This window comes from Mesoplodon mirus, assembly GCF_964341445.2.
Source record: "Mesoplodon mirus genome assembly, chromosome: 7".
Taxonomy (NCBI): Eukaryota; Metazoa; Chordata; class Mammalia; order Artiodactyla; family Ziphiidae; genus Mesoplodon; species Mesoplodon mirus.
In genome coordinates this window covers 2214767-2227232 of record NC_138983.1, presented here as the reverse complement: position 1 = coordinate 2227232, position 12466 = coordinate 2214767, and the positions used below count along the sequence as shown (strand labels likewise).

The 12466-nt window shown below is 46.8% G+C and overlaps 1 protein-coding gene across 1 annotated transcript in view; it reads right to left on the bottom strand.

Moving 5' to 3' along the window:
* KCNQ1 (potassium voltage-gated channel subfamily Q member 1) overlaps positions 1-12466 on the bottom strand; it is a 350394-nt gene that overhangs the window by 183936 nt on the left and 153992 nt on the right. Inside the window, exon 11 of the mRNA XM_082629545.1 lies at positions 2354-2474. Within this exon, the coding sequence (XP_082485671.1) occupies positions 2354-2474 (121 nt within the window). The remainder of the gene's footprint in view (positions 1-2353; positions 2475-12466) is intronic.

Genomic DNA, 12466 nt, shown 5'->3' with positions numbered 1-12466 from the left:
GGAGGACGTGGGCATGCAGATCCCTTGCCGTCTCAACCTCGACTCTGCCTTGACCAGCCCACAGTGCCTGGAGGTGGCCTTTCGACTACCGCCTCAGTCTTTTCACTCCCAGCCTTCACTGTAGACCCCTCATCCTAGCACCACACCCAGGCTCCTTCCCACCTTCCCAGCTGTCTCATCTCCAGGGTCTGTTCTGGGGCGAGGACTCTACTGGGTGTGGACTGCCTAGGTCCAACCGGCGCTGGAGGGTCCATTCCTGCTACAACCAGCGGGCCACGCCATGGGACTGGTGGACCCAGAAGGCCCGCCACAGGCTCTCTGGTTGGTGATGCCCCAGGCCCACAGCAAGCAGAGAGCTTGGGGCCTCTGTCTTGGAGGAGGGAAGACAAGAAATAGCCAGGCTCCTCTGACGATGCAGCTACACTGGCTTGAGTTCCCTCCTGGGGCTCCCTGGGCAGGTGGGCGGCCTCTAGCCTTGGGAAACTTGGTGCACGCAGATGCCAACACACATGGACCTCGCTTCAAAAGGGGGGACTGTGCAAGGCAGCTGTGAGCTTGGCTTTGGGCCACCTCGGTCCCCAGTCTCACCACCCTCACCCTGGGCCTCTGCAGGGGCCTGGCAGGGCCCGGGGAGCTGGTGAAGACTGACTGCCCTGCTGGATGGATGGTGGGTGATAGCCCTGTCCACCCGGGGGGCAACTCCTTGCGTGTGCATTCTGGGGGCCAGGCCACAGCTGAGAGAACAAAGAAGAGTGAGCTCTGACAGGAAGAGAGCGGCCAGGAGGACAGGAAGGGGCAGGCTGAGCGGCATGGTGAGGCCTGGGTAGTATCCACCCACGGGAGGGTCATGGTTCCCAGCAGGCTCTTGGCCGTCCTCACTCTGAGCAGGCACTGCCACCTGTGTTGTAGACACCAGCCACAAAACTGCAACTTTTACCACTTTGGGGTCCTTTGTGCCCCAGGTTCGGTACAGGCCTCAGCCAGAGTGGTAAGCTGGCATTCTGCCTTGGGACGCTGACCGGCACTTGCCCGTCCCACCTGGCACCCGCCACTGCTCACGCCTCTGCCCTTGCCCATTTATCAAGTGAGCCTATCAGGTCATCTCCAGGATGGGCCCAGAGGTCAGAGCCACATTCCCAGGGGTGGCCTGGAAGCTTGCTCCGGTGCCGAGTCCACGAGGATGAAGAACCCTGCTTCACAGTGACCTGGGTGGCTCCCAGCGGGCCTGAGAATGCTTTCTGTGCACACCCTGCTATCGATGGGGCGCTGTCAACCTCCCTGTGAGCCTGGGGGCCTGGAAGGATGGTAGTCCATCCTGTCTGATCATGGTACCACCTTGAGACAGTCCTACCCTCCTCTCACTCTGGCTCCCCGACTCTGTCAGTCCTCTGGTTACAGAGCAGCCAGGAGGCCCTGCAGTTCGGGTCCCGATTCCTCAGTCATCTGCAAGGCAAAGGCCACACCTGGCCGGCAGCAAAGGCAGCCAGCCTGGGGCCTCACTTCCAGAGAGATGCACACGGTTCAGGACAACCTCGAGACCCTTAGAGAGTCCGGAGAGCCGAAACACGCTTCAGTGACCCCGCAGAGAGAAGGAAGGAAGGCCAGCAAGTGACTCGCAGAAGGGCTGAGAGCGCCGCTCACACATCCCAACACACAAAGACTTCTCTAGGGGAATCCCCAGCGGGGCAGTGGCCAGCATGGGCCTGAGTGTCCCACTGACCCCGCCACAGGCTGTCACCGCTGGGTGCCCTAGCCGGGAGCACTGAGTCACGTCGGAGGGGAATCACACCACGGCCGGGCCCCAGGGATTGGCCTGGCGATACCGCGACGGTGGGGGAGGACGGGCATGTGTCCCAGGCCAGCTGTGCCTCAGGGGCAGGCCAACTGGAAGGCGTGGAAAATCAGCCATTTCCTCCACCTGAAGGAGCCCCTGAGGACAGCAGCGGCAACTGGCAGACAGCAGTCGGCATCTGCCCCGTGGCTTTGGCCAGGGTTCCACCAGGGAAATGCGAAAAGCAAAGTCGTCTCTTTTTTGGGGGGCAGGGGAGGGGGCTAGGGGAGAGAAAAACAATCTTCTCAGACGCTCAAAGCACGAAAACAAGTGGAAAATGATCAGTCTGGTTTTCCATAAGTCAAAACAAGAGGATCATGTTCCCAGACTCGGCGGGAAATGCCCTTGCTCTCCTCCCTGCCTGGTGCCCGGGCACTGAGGCCAGCCCCTGGTGGTCGGTGGCCCCAGGTTGCTGAGAGCAGGCAGCGAGTGGTGGGCACTGGGTGAATAGACCTGAGCCCTGGTCCAGCGCTGAGCCCCACGCCCTTCTAGCTCATCACCCCTGGGTGAGCGGACACTCACTGCGACACGTGGGTGATGGGCGCCAGCAGAGTCTCCCCTTCCAGGTCCAGGTCCTCGGCAAAGCTGTTGGTTCTCATGAAATGGGCCGTGCTCACTTCCAGCAGCGTGGGGCTCTTTTTCACTGTGGGGAAAGATGCGGGACAGCACGTCAGGCTTCCATGGAAGGCTTGATGGCAGAGGGGGCCCAGGGTTGCTCAGAGCTGAGATGTTCACCCCAAGCTGCTACCCTGGCTGTGGGGCGGACCTGTGCCCCTGGAGCCTTCCCACAAACGGGTAAGATATCTACTCGCAGGGCTGGGTGAGGAGTGGAGATGGTGGATGAAGCCTCAGCACAGAGGACTGGCAGGGGGGTCACGATGGCCCCCATGTGCCTGAGGCCACAATGGTCAAGGAGCAATTGAGAGCCGATGACACCTCCTCAGAGTGGGGACTGTGCCTGGGCTGAGCTCAGGTGTCTGGGCCTCTCCCCAGGTTCACAGCAGACGTTCAGGTCAAGAATAGAACATAGCTGACAAGCACAGGTTTGGTAAGACACTGACTCTCATCACCATGCTGTCACTGTCATGTGGCTGGATGGCTTTTGATGCATCAGTGAAGACCCAGGGTGGTAGGGTTCCTGCTCACAGAGTGTCGCAAGCCGGGGAGGAAGGGGCAGCCACAGAGCTCCTGGCCCCTTGCATCCACTACCCGCACCCTGAGGGAGGCACAGGAACCACCCTGACGGCTGGTGTTAGCATTCAGATTCTTGGGCCCACCCGCAGTGATTGGATGCTAGTGCTCAGGGCTGACTAAGAATAATTACCAGCCCCCTGATTTTCAATCTGGACCTTTTTTATTTTTCCATTTAAAGTTTTTATTGTAAAATAACAAATTACTTGTAAAAAGGGACACGACTCAAAGATTCATGAAGGCCTTTCTCCCCCGAGGTCATCAGCGTTAACCACCAACTAGATTCCTAGCTCATCCCTCTGCTCATCAGAGCAGCTGACACCTGGTGGGACTTGCATTTATACACACGTGACGGCTCAGTTCTTGTCACTTTGTTCCTGTCACTGCAACATGCCCATCTCATTTTTCTACAGGTATTTAGACATGGATCTAAGTCTTATTTTAGTAGTTGCGTAACAGTCTGTAGCTTAGATCTACCACAATTAACTCAACCATTCCATGTGTGATGGACATTTGGTTCCATTAGCTTTAAGCCACTACTTTATGACAATGATAATGCACCCATCCATCTTTATGAAAACCTGACATATTGAGGCAGGTGAGAGGGTGTTTCCTTGGTAAGTTTAATAGGTGTTGCTGGATTGTTTTCCCAAGAAGTCATATCAATTAGGCTCCAGCAGTCGTGTGTGCGCATGCCACCTTCTCCACATCCATGCCCGCACTGGCCTTTGGCAGCCTTTGCTGGGCCCATCAAATGTAGATGAAGATGGGCATGGTGCTTTTCCTTCTATGCTGGATGCCCATTGTGGCTCGGAGGCTATTTGGTTTTCCTCTTGTGGAATTATCTGTTCATATCCTTTGCTCACTTCTGTTCATCAATTTGTAGGAATTTTTTTTCTATGCTAGAGATAACTAACCCTTTGCATATGAGGCACAAGTATCTTCCCCAGTCTACCTTTGGTGTTTTTACCTTAATTATGGTTGTTTTATCACAGAAAGTTTTTTATGATTTTGAAGTGATACCTATCTTTTGCTTTTTGAAAAAGAAACGATTCCCCACCCCAAAGTAGTACAGCCATCTTCTAAATACAAATGTATGAGTGTGTGTAAATTTTAATACATTTAGCACTTACACCTCACATTGTAGGAGATCATCAACAATCAGAAAATGAAAATGTAAAGGTATTGTATGCAGTCTTACTGAAAAAACTAAAATGAAACACAAACTATAAAATCTCTTCAAGAAGACATAGGAGCAAGTCTCTGGATTTGGCACTGAGTGTTGAAGTATGATACCAAAAGCTCTGTGAGCAGAAGAAAAATGAAAAACTGGACTTTATCAAAATTAAAAGCATTTGCTCTGTAAAAGACACTGCTAAGGGAATGAAAAGACAAGTCATAGACTTGGAGAAAATGTTTACATGTCACTTCTCTGGTCAAGGACTTTTATCCAGAATATGTAAGGAACTGTGGCAACTTGACAAGAAAGCTAAAAACCCAGCTTTAAAAATGAATTACTAATAAGCTCATGAAAAGATGCTCAATTCAATCAATACGAGTAGTTGTTAGGGAAATGCAAATTAAATCCACAATGAGCTACCATTATACCCCTGTTAGAATGACTAAAATTTTTAAATGGTGTCAGTTTTGGATATTTGGCAAAGAATAAGGTTAGAGCCTTACTTTTCACTTTACATTAAGAAAAGAGAAATCGAAGCCTGACAATGCCATATGCTCACGAAGATGCAGAGCAACTAGAACTTTCACATGTTGCTGGTGGGAATGCAAAATGGTGCAGCCATGTTGGAAGAGGGTTTGGTGGTTTCTCATAAAGTTAAACATACATTTATCTTGTGACCCATTGGTCCCTGTCCCAGTTATTTACCCAACTGAACTGAAAATTTACATTCAGAAAAACCTGTACATAAATGTGTATAGCAATTTTGCTTACAGATGCCAAAACCTGGAAACAACTAAGATGCACTTCAGTAGGTGAGTGGATAAACTGTGGTACATCCATACAATGGAATTCCATCCAGCAATCAAAGAAATGAACTAGTGGTTCACGCATGCAACGACACAGATGAATCGCAAATGCAGTTTGCTAAGCAGTGAAAGAAGCCAGATGCAAAAGGCTACATATTATATGATTCCATTTATAGGACATTCTGGAAAAGGCAAAACTACAGGGACATAAAACAGATCAATGGCTGCTAGTGTTTAGAGGAGGGGGAGTACTTGACTTCAAAAGAGTTGCACAATGGAATTTTTAGGGCTATGGAACTTCTCTGTATGATGTTGTGGTGGTAGGTACATGACTCCAGGCATTTGTCAAAACCCATAGAACTGTACATCTCCAAGAGTAAATTTTACTATATGCAACCCCCTCTCCCCGCCAAAATAAGCCTGTTGGAGGATCCAGGATGGAGAGCATACTGTCACGAGTGAATTCTGTATTACGAATACATAACATAGCACTAAAAGGAGAGGGGAAGAAGCAGCTGGCCTATGAAGTCTTGGGAAACAATCTTTTGATTGGATATGTTTAAAGTAAAAAAAAAAATGTCATAAACACAGTATTCTAGTTGGTAAGTTTGTTTCTCATACGGGTACTACAGGTACACTTGAGTTAAATAAGTAAATAATTATAGATAATGGGAGCCAGGATTCTCAATGTCAGAAAAAAAGTAACAGAGTTGGGGGGTGGTGAACAAACCCTGTGGTCAGAAATATCAGTATGAACTTACATTTAGTTTAACATAGACACAAATAAAATCAGATATACGTGTACACTTGGGTTATTCACATACATACATTTCCTAGCTCTGTCCACTGAGAGGCCCTAGAAGCAGTGACCAACTGTGGAGCAATGAGCACCTAGTGCCCAGATCCTGGTTTCTAAATCCCATTCTCCAGTAAAAGGAACCAGGGCTCTCCAATAGAATGGTGATTCTAGGGCGAGGGCAGTGGAAATATAAGATAAGCCTGAAGTGTTGTCTAGTGTTAGAAAGAAAAGAAATGCTCAAAAATAAATGAAAAGGATGAGGGCATATCAAACGGACACAGGAACTAACCCCAAAGAACTCTCAATCCAGTGACCAAAGCTAGAACAATTTGAGCAACAAAATAAATAATATTAAAAATATTATACAGAATCCTATCAAACATTTAGAGAAGAGCTAACACCCATCCTTCTCAAACTCCTCCAAAATATAGCAGAGGAATACTCCCAAACTCATTCTACGAGGCCACCATCACCCTGATACCAAAACCAGGCAAGGATGTCACAAAGAAAGAAAACTACAGGCCAATATCACTGATGAACATAGATGCAAAAATCCTCAACAAAACACTAGCAAACAGAATCCAACAGCACATTAAAAGGATCATGTACCATGATCAAGTAGGGTTTATCCCAGGAATGCAAGGATTCTTCAATATATGCAAATCAATCAATGTGATATAAACCATATTAACAAAGGAGAAAAACCATATGATCACCTCAATAGATGAAAAAACTTTTGACAAAAGTCAACACCCATTTATGACAAAATCCCTCCAGAAAGTAGGCACAGAGGGAACTTACCTCAACATAATAAGGGCCATATATGACAAACCCACAGCCAACATCGTTCTCAGTGGTGAAAAACTGAAACCATTTCCACTAAGATCAGGAACAAGACCAGGTTGCCCACTCTCACCACTATTCAACATAGTTTTGGAAGATTTAGCCACAGTAGTCAGAGAAGAAAAGGAAATAAAAGGAATCCAAGTCGGAAAAGAAGTAAAACTGTCACTGTTTGCAGATGACATGATACTATACATAGAGAATCCTAAAGATGCTACCAGGAAACTACTAGACCTAATCAATGAATCTGGTCAAGTAGCAGGATACAAATTAATGCACAGAAATCTCTTGCATTCCTATACACTATGATGAAAAATCTGAAAGAGAAATTAAGGAAACACTCCCATTTACTACTGCAACAGAAAGAATAAAATACCTAGGAATAAACCTACCAAGGAGACAAAAGACCTGTATGCAGAAAACTATAAGACGATGAAAGAAATTAAGGATGATACAAACAGATGGAGAGAGATTCCATGTTCTTGGATTGGAAGAATCAACATTGTGAAAATGACTATACTACCCAAAGCAATCTACAGATTCAATGCAATCCCTATCAAACTACCAATGGCATTTTCCACAGAACTAGAACAAAAAATTTCACAATTTGTATGGAAACACAAAAGACCCCGAATAGCCAAAGCAATCTTGAGAAAAAGGAAAACAGAGCTGGAGGAATCAGGCTCCCTGACTTCAGACTATACTACAAAGCTACAGTAATCAAGACAGTATGGTACTGGCACAAAAACAGAAATACAGATCAATGGAACAGGATAGAAAGCCTAGAGATAAACCCATGCACCTTGTTCCTACGGTCACCTTGTTTTTGATAAAGGAGGCAAGAATATACAATGGAGAAAAGACAGCCTCTTCAGTAAGTGGTGCTGGGAAAACTGGACAGGTACATGTAAAAGAATGAAATTAGAACACTCCCTAACACCATACACAAAGTAAACTCAAAATGGATTAAAGACCTAAATGTAAGGCCAGACACTATAAAACTCTCAGAGGAAAACATAGGCAGAACACTCCATGGCATAAATCACAGCAAGATCCTTTTTGACCCACCTCCTGGAGAAATGGAAATAAAACAAAAAATAAACAAATGGGACCTAATGAAACTTAAAAGCTTCTGCACAGCAAAGGAAACCATAAACAAGACAAAAAGACAACCCTCAGAATGGGAGAAAATATTTGCAAACAAAGCAACTGACAAAGAATCTCCAAAATATACAAGCAGCTCATGCAGCAAAATATCAAAAAAACAAACAATCCAATCCAAAATTGAGCAGAAGACCTAAATAGACATTTCCCCAAAGAAGATATACAGATTGCCAACAAACACATGAAAGGATGCTCAACATCACTGATCATTAGAGAAATACAAATCAAAACTACAATGAGGTATCACCTCACACCAGTCAGAATGGCCATCATCAAAAAATCTACAAACGATAAATGCTGGAGAGGGTGTGGAGAAAAGGGAACCCTCTTGCACTGGTGGTGGGAATGTAAATTGATACAGCCACTATGGAGAGCAGTATGGAGGTTCCTTAAAAAACTAAAAACAGAACCACCATATGACCCACCAATCCCACTACTGGGCATGTATCCAGAGAAAACCATAATTCAATAAGAGTCATGTACCACAATGTCCATTGCAGATCTATTTACAATAGCCAGGACATGGAAGCAGCCTAAGTGTCCATCGACAGATGAATGGATAAAGAAGATGTGGCACATATATACAATGGAATATTACACAGGCATAAAAAGAAACGAAATTGAGCTATTTGTAGTGAGGTGGATGGACCTAGAGACTGTCATACAGAGTGAAGTAAGTCAGAAAGAGAAAAACAAATACCGTATGGTAACACATATATATATGGAATCTAAAAAAAAAAAAAAAAAGGTTCTGAAGAACCTAGGAGCAGGACAGGAATAAAGACACAGATGCAGAGAATGGACTTGAGGACACGGGGAGGGGGAAGGGTAAGCTGGGATGCAGTGAGAGAGTGGCATAGACATATATACACTACCAAATGTAAAACAGATAGCTAGTGGGAAGCAGCCTCATGGCACAGGGAGATCAGCTCGGTGCTTTGTGACCACCTAGAGGGGTGGGATAGGGAGTGTGGGAGGGAGACGCAAGAGGGAGGGGATATGGGGATATATGTGTATGTATAGCTGATTTACTTTGTTATTACAGCAGAACCTAACACACCACTGTGAAGCTATTATACTCCAAAGAAGATGTTAAAAGAAAAAAAGACTTCAACAGGAAAAGAAAAAGAATATTACACAAAATAATAGTATTAGATTATAGCTCAAAAAAAATATTCCTGAGTCCATACTGATATAGATCAACAGATAATTGGAAGAGAGGGATAAATCTTCCTTATAGAAGAATTCCAGATAATAAATGTAGAAAGACTGAGGGAAAAAACCACCATTAGAACACCACAGTGATATTTGCTACAGGCAAGATCCAGGGGTGAATGCTAAAATTAGTAGGTGAAACTTTAAGGAGAAACTTCAAAGTATCTCCTCTCAAATATTTATTCATTGCTGTGGTGGTTTTAACGTACCTTCACCAGTGCTTTGATATTCTCTCATGCAGGAGGTAGACCGTAACAACCCTCCCCTTGGGTGTGGGCAGGACTTGCTGACCCCCTTCTCATGACTAGACTGTGGAAAGGGAAAAATACTAAATAAGGCTGGCTGACACCACCTTAACCACGTGGGTCAAGGTCAACACTACCAGTGATAAACCATGTCGATGTCACGTACCTGATACGGTGCAATGAGGAAAGCACCTCACTTCTGCGGCATTCTTCCCCCCAAACCCGTAACACCAGTCTAATCCTGAGAAGACAGTGACAAAACCCAAACCGAGGGACACTGACGCCTGACTAGTATTCCTCAGAAGTGTCAAGGTCGGGGCCTCCCTGGCGGCGCAGTGGTTGGGAGTCCGCCTGCCGATGCAGGGGACGTGGGTTCGTGCCCCGGTCTGGGAAGATCCCACATGCCGCGGAGCGGCTGGGCCCGTGAGCCATGGCCGCCGAGCCTGCGCGTCCGGAGCCTGTGCTCCGCAACGGGGGAGGCCACAGCAGTGAGAGGCCCACGTACCGCAAAAAACAAACAAACAAAAAAACAAGTGTCAAGGTCATGAGGAACAAGGAGGGACCAAGATTTGCCTCCATGGATCAGAGGAGACTAAGCCGACCTGACTAAATGCAATGATGGATCCTCGGACAGAAAAAGGACATTAGTAGTTAAACTGGGGAAATCCAGGTAAATCAACTAAACTGTAGCTTAACTCCTAGTGCTGCTGAATGTTAATTTCTCAGTTTTGATAACTGCACCGTGGTTATATAAGATGCTAACATTAGGGGAAGCTGGTGAGAGTACAAAAAGAAGCTGTACTGTTTTTGTCTCTTCTGTAAAAAAAAAAAAAAAAGCCTGTATACAGTAGTACAAAAAATTTTTAGTACGTAATGAAGGACATACAAGAACTCTAAGGAGAAATTATAAAACCTTAACAAGCAACATTCAAGAAGACATAAAGGGCCTCCCTGGTGGCGCAGTGGTTGAGAGTCCGCCTGCCGATGCAGGGGATACGGGTTCGTGCCCCGGTCTGGGAGGATCCCATATGCCGCGGAGCGGCTGGGCCCGTGAGCCATGGCCGCTGGGCTTGCGCGTCCGGAGCCTGTGCTCCGCAACGGGAGAGGCCACAACAGTGAGAGGCCCGCATACCGCAAAAAGAAAAAAAAAAAAAAAAAAAAAAAAAAAAAAAAAAAGAAGACATAAATAATGGAGAAATAGCTTTTGTTCCATTGACTAGAAGACTCAATAGTGAAAAGATTCTCCCCAAATCTTAATAAAAATCCCACGGTTTCTGTGTTGGAACCTTGGCAAGCTGATTCTAAAATTGCTCTGGAAGTGCAAAAAGCCAAGAATCAACAAAATTCTTGAACAGCAACAAGGTAGGAGAACTTGCTCTACCAGACATCGGTACCTCTTACAAAGTAGTAGTCATTAAGGTGGTGTGGTGCTAATGCAGAAAGAGACAAACAGCCCAAGGGGGCAGGGTTGACTGTCCAGAAGTAGCCCCCACACATCTGGATGCTTGCTGTGTATAAGAGGTGGCCTGCACATAGTGGGAGGAGGAAGTTCAGGGGTAGCTGGCTGTCCACATGGGACGAAGGTTGACCTGGACCCTTACCTCACACCATACATCAACATTTCATTCTTGGCATTCCAGGCAATTGAAGACGAATGAAGAAAAGTAAAACTATAAAGCCTTTCTAACTGAATCTAAAAGAATATATTCATGACCTCAGGGTTTGGAAGGATTTTCTAAAATGTAAGCAGTAACCGTAAAGGAAAAGACTGATTAATTTAACTACATTAAAACTGAGTCCTAATCATCAGACAACACGTTTAAGAGTAAAAAGACAACCACAGAAGAAGAGTATCCACAAACTATAAAGAATTCCTACATATCAATAAGACAGATGTTAGCAACTTAATGAAAAATGGGGCAACAGACAAACAAGCACATCGCAAAAGAGGAATCCAAATGGCCGATGAACATGTGGAAAGGTGTTGTGCCTGAGTAGCAATCAGAGAGACGTAAATAAACTCAGGGAGCTCACAGCCCATGGGGGCGAGGGCAGGCTTCCAGCAGGAAACCGCACAGACATTACTTAGTCACACCCTGGAGAAGGGCTCCGAGTGAAGGGCTGTTTGCCCGTGACATTCTCGGAGAGCACAGGAAAGTGACGGGTAAGTCTTGAAGAATGCGTGTGCGTTCAAAGGCTCTCAGGTCTGGGACCTGGCGGGAACATTTACAGCCCCCATTTTGGAGATTCGGGGCTGAGATTCAAGTACCCTGGGTTATATTATTCAGTCGTCAAGTGACAGAGCTAGAACTTCATCCAGGATTCAAATGTTCTTTCAAAAAAAAAGGGAAAGGAAAAACGAGCACAAATACATATTTCTACATCTGCATCACTTGTATACAGAAGGAAGGAACAGCAGAGCAGTGGCTGGAAAGTGGGACTGCTTTCCAAACATCCGAGATGACAAGTGCCATCTCCAAAGCCCCAGGGCCAAGGGTGAGCCACCTGACCCCTGACAAAGGCCCAGCCCTGGTGTTTTAGGAAATTAAAGTGTGCACATCAGTTGACTGCTGGGAGCAGGTGGGGCCTGCACCTGCCAGAAAAGAATGTGTGATGTTTGGTTTAATCCTGAGAACAGCACAGAGGGTCCCCGCAGCAAGGGGCAAAGAGAGGGGCTCCACAGGTTGGTTTTCCAATTCAACAGGAATGGCACTGCTTTGCCCAGCTTCTGTGTCAGAGACTGTGGGGTATGCCTCCTCCACTGCAGGCAGGCAGCAATCAAGGCTGCAGACCCTCCCCGTTACCCACCTGCAGTCACAGCCTGGTCAGGCCCCTGCAAGAAGGTACAGGGAGTGTGGCAGGGGCTGGGGGTAGACGTGAATCCTTGGCAGACACAGTGGCACGCTGCCCCTTCAGGCAAAGCTCTGTGCTAAGTGCTGTGTCCCAAGAGACCTGGCTTGTCATCCCCAACTTCAAGGAGACGGAGATGGGTGTTTTACAAAGACGTGAAAAAACCCACAGCCCTCGCCTCACAACTGCAGAGCGGGCCGAGCCCATGGTGGACTCATCAGGGCAACTCATCTGGACACCCAGGCCCCGAGGAGGGCACCGGAGCTACACTAGGTGAGCCATCTGGAGTGCCAGACCTTGGGAAAAAGAGCACTGCATCCTGGCGACAATGAAGTCACACTT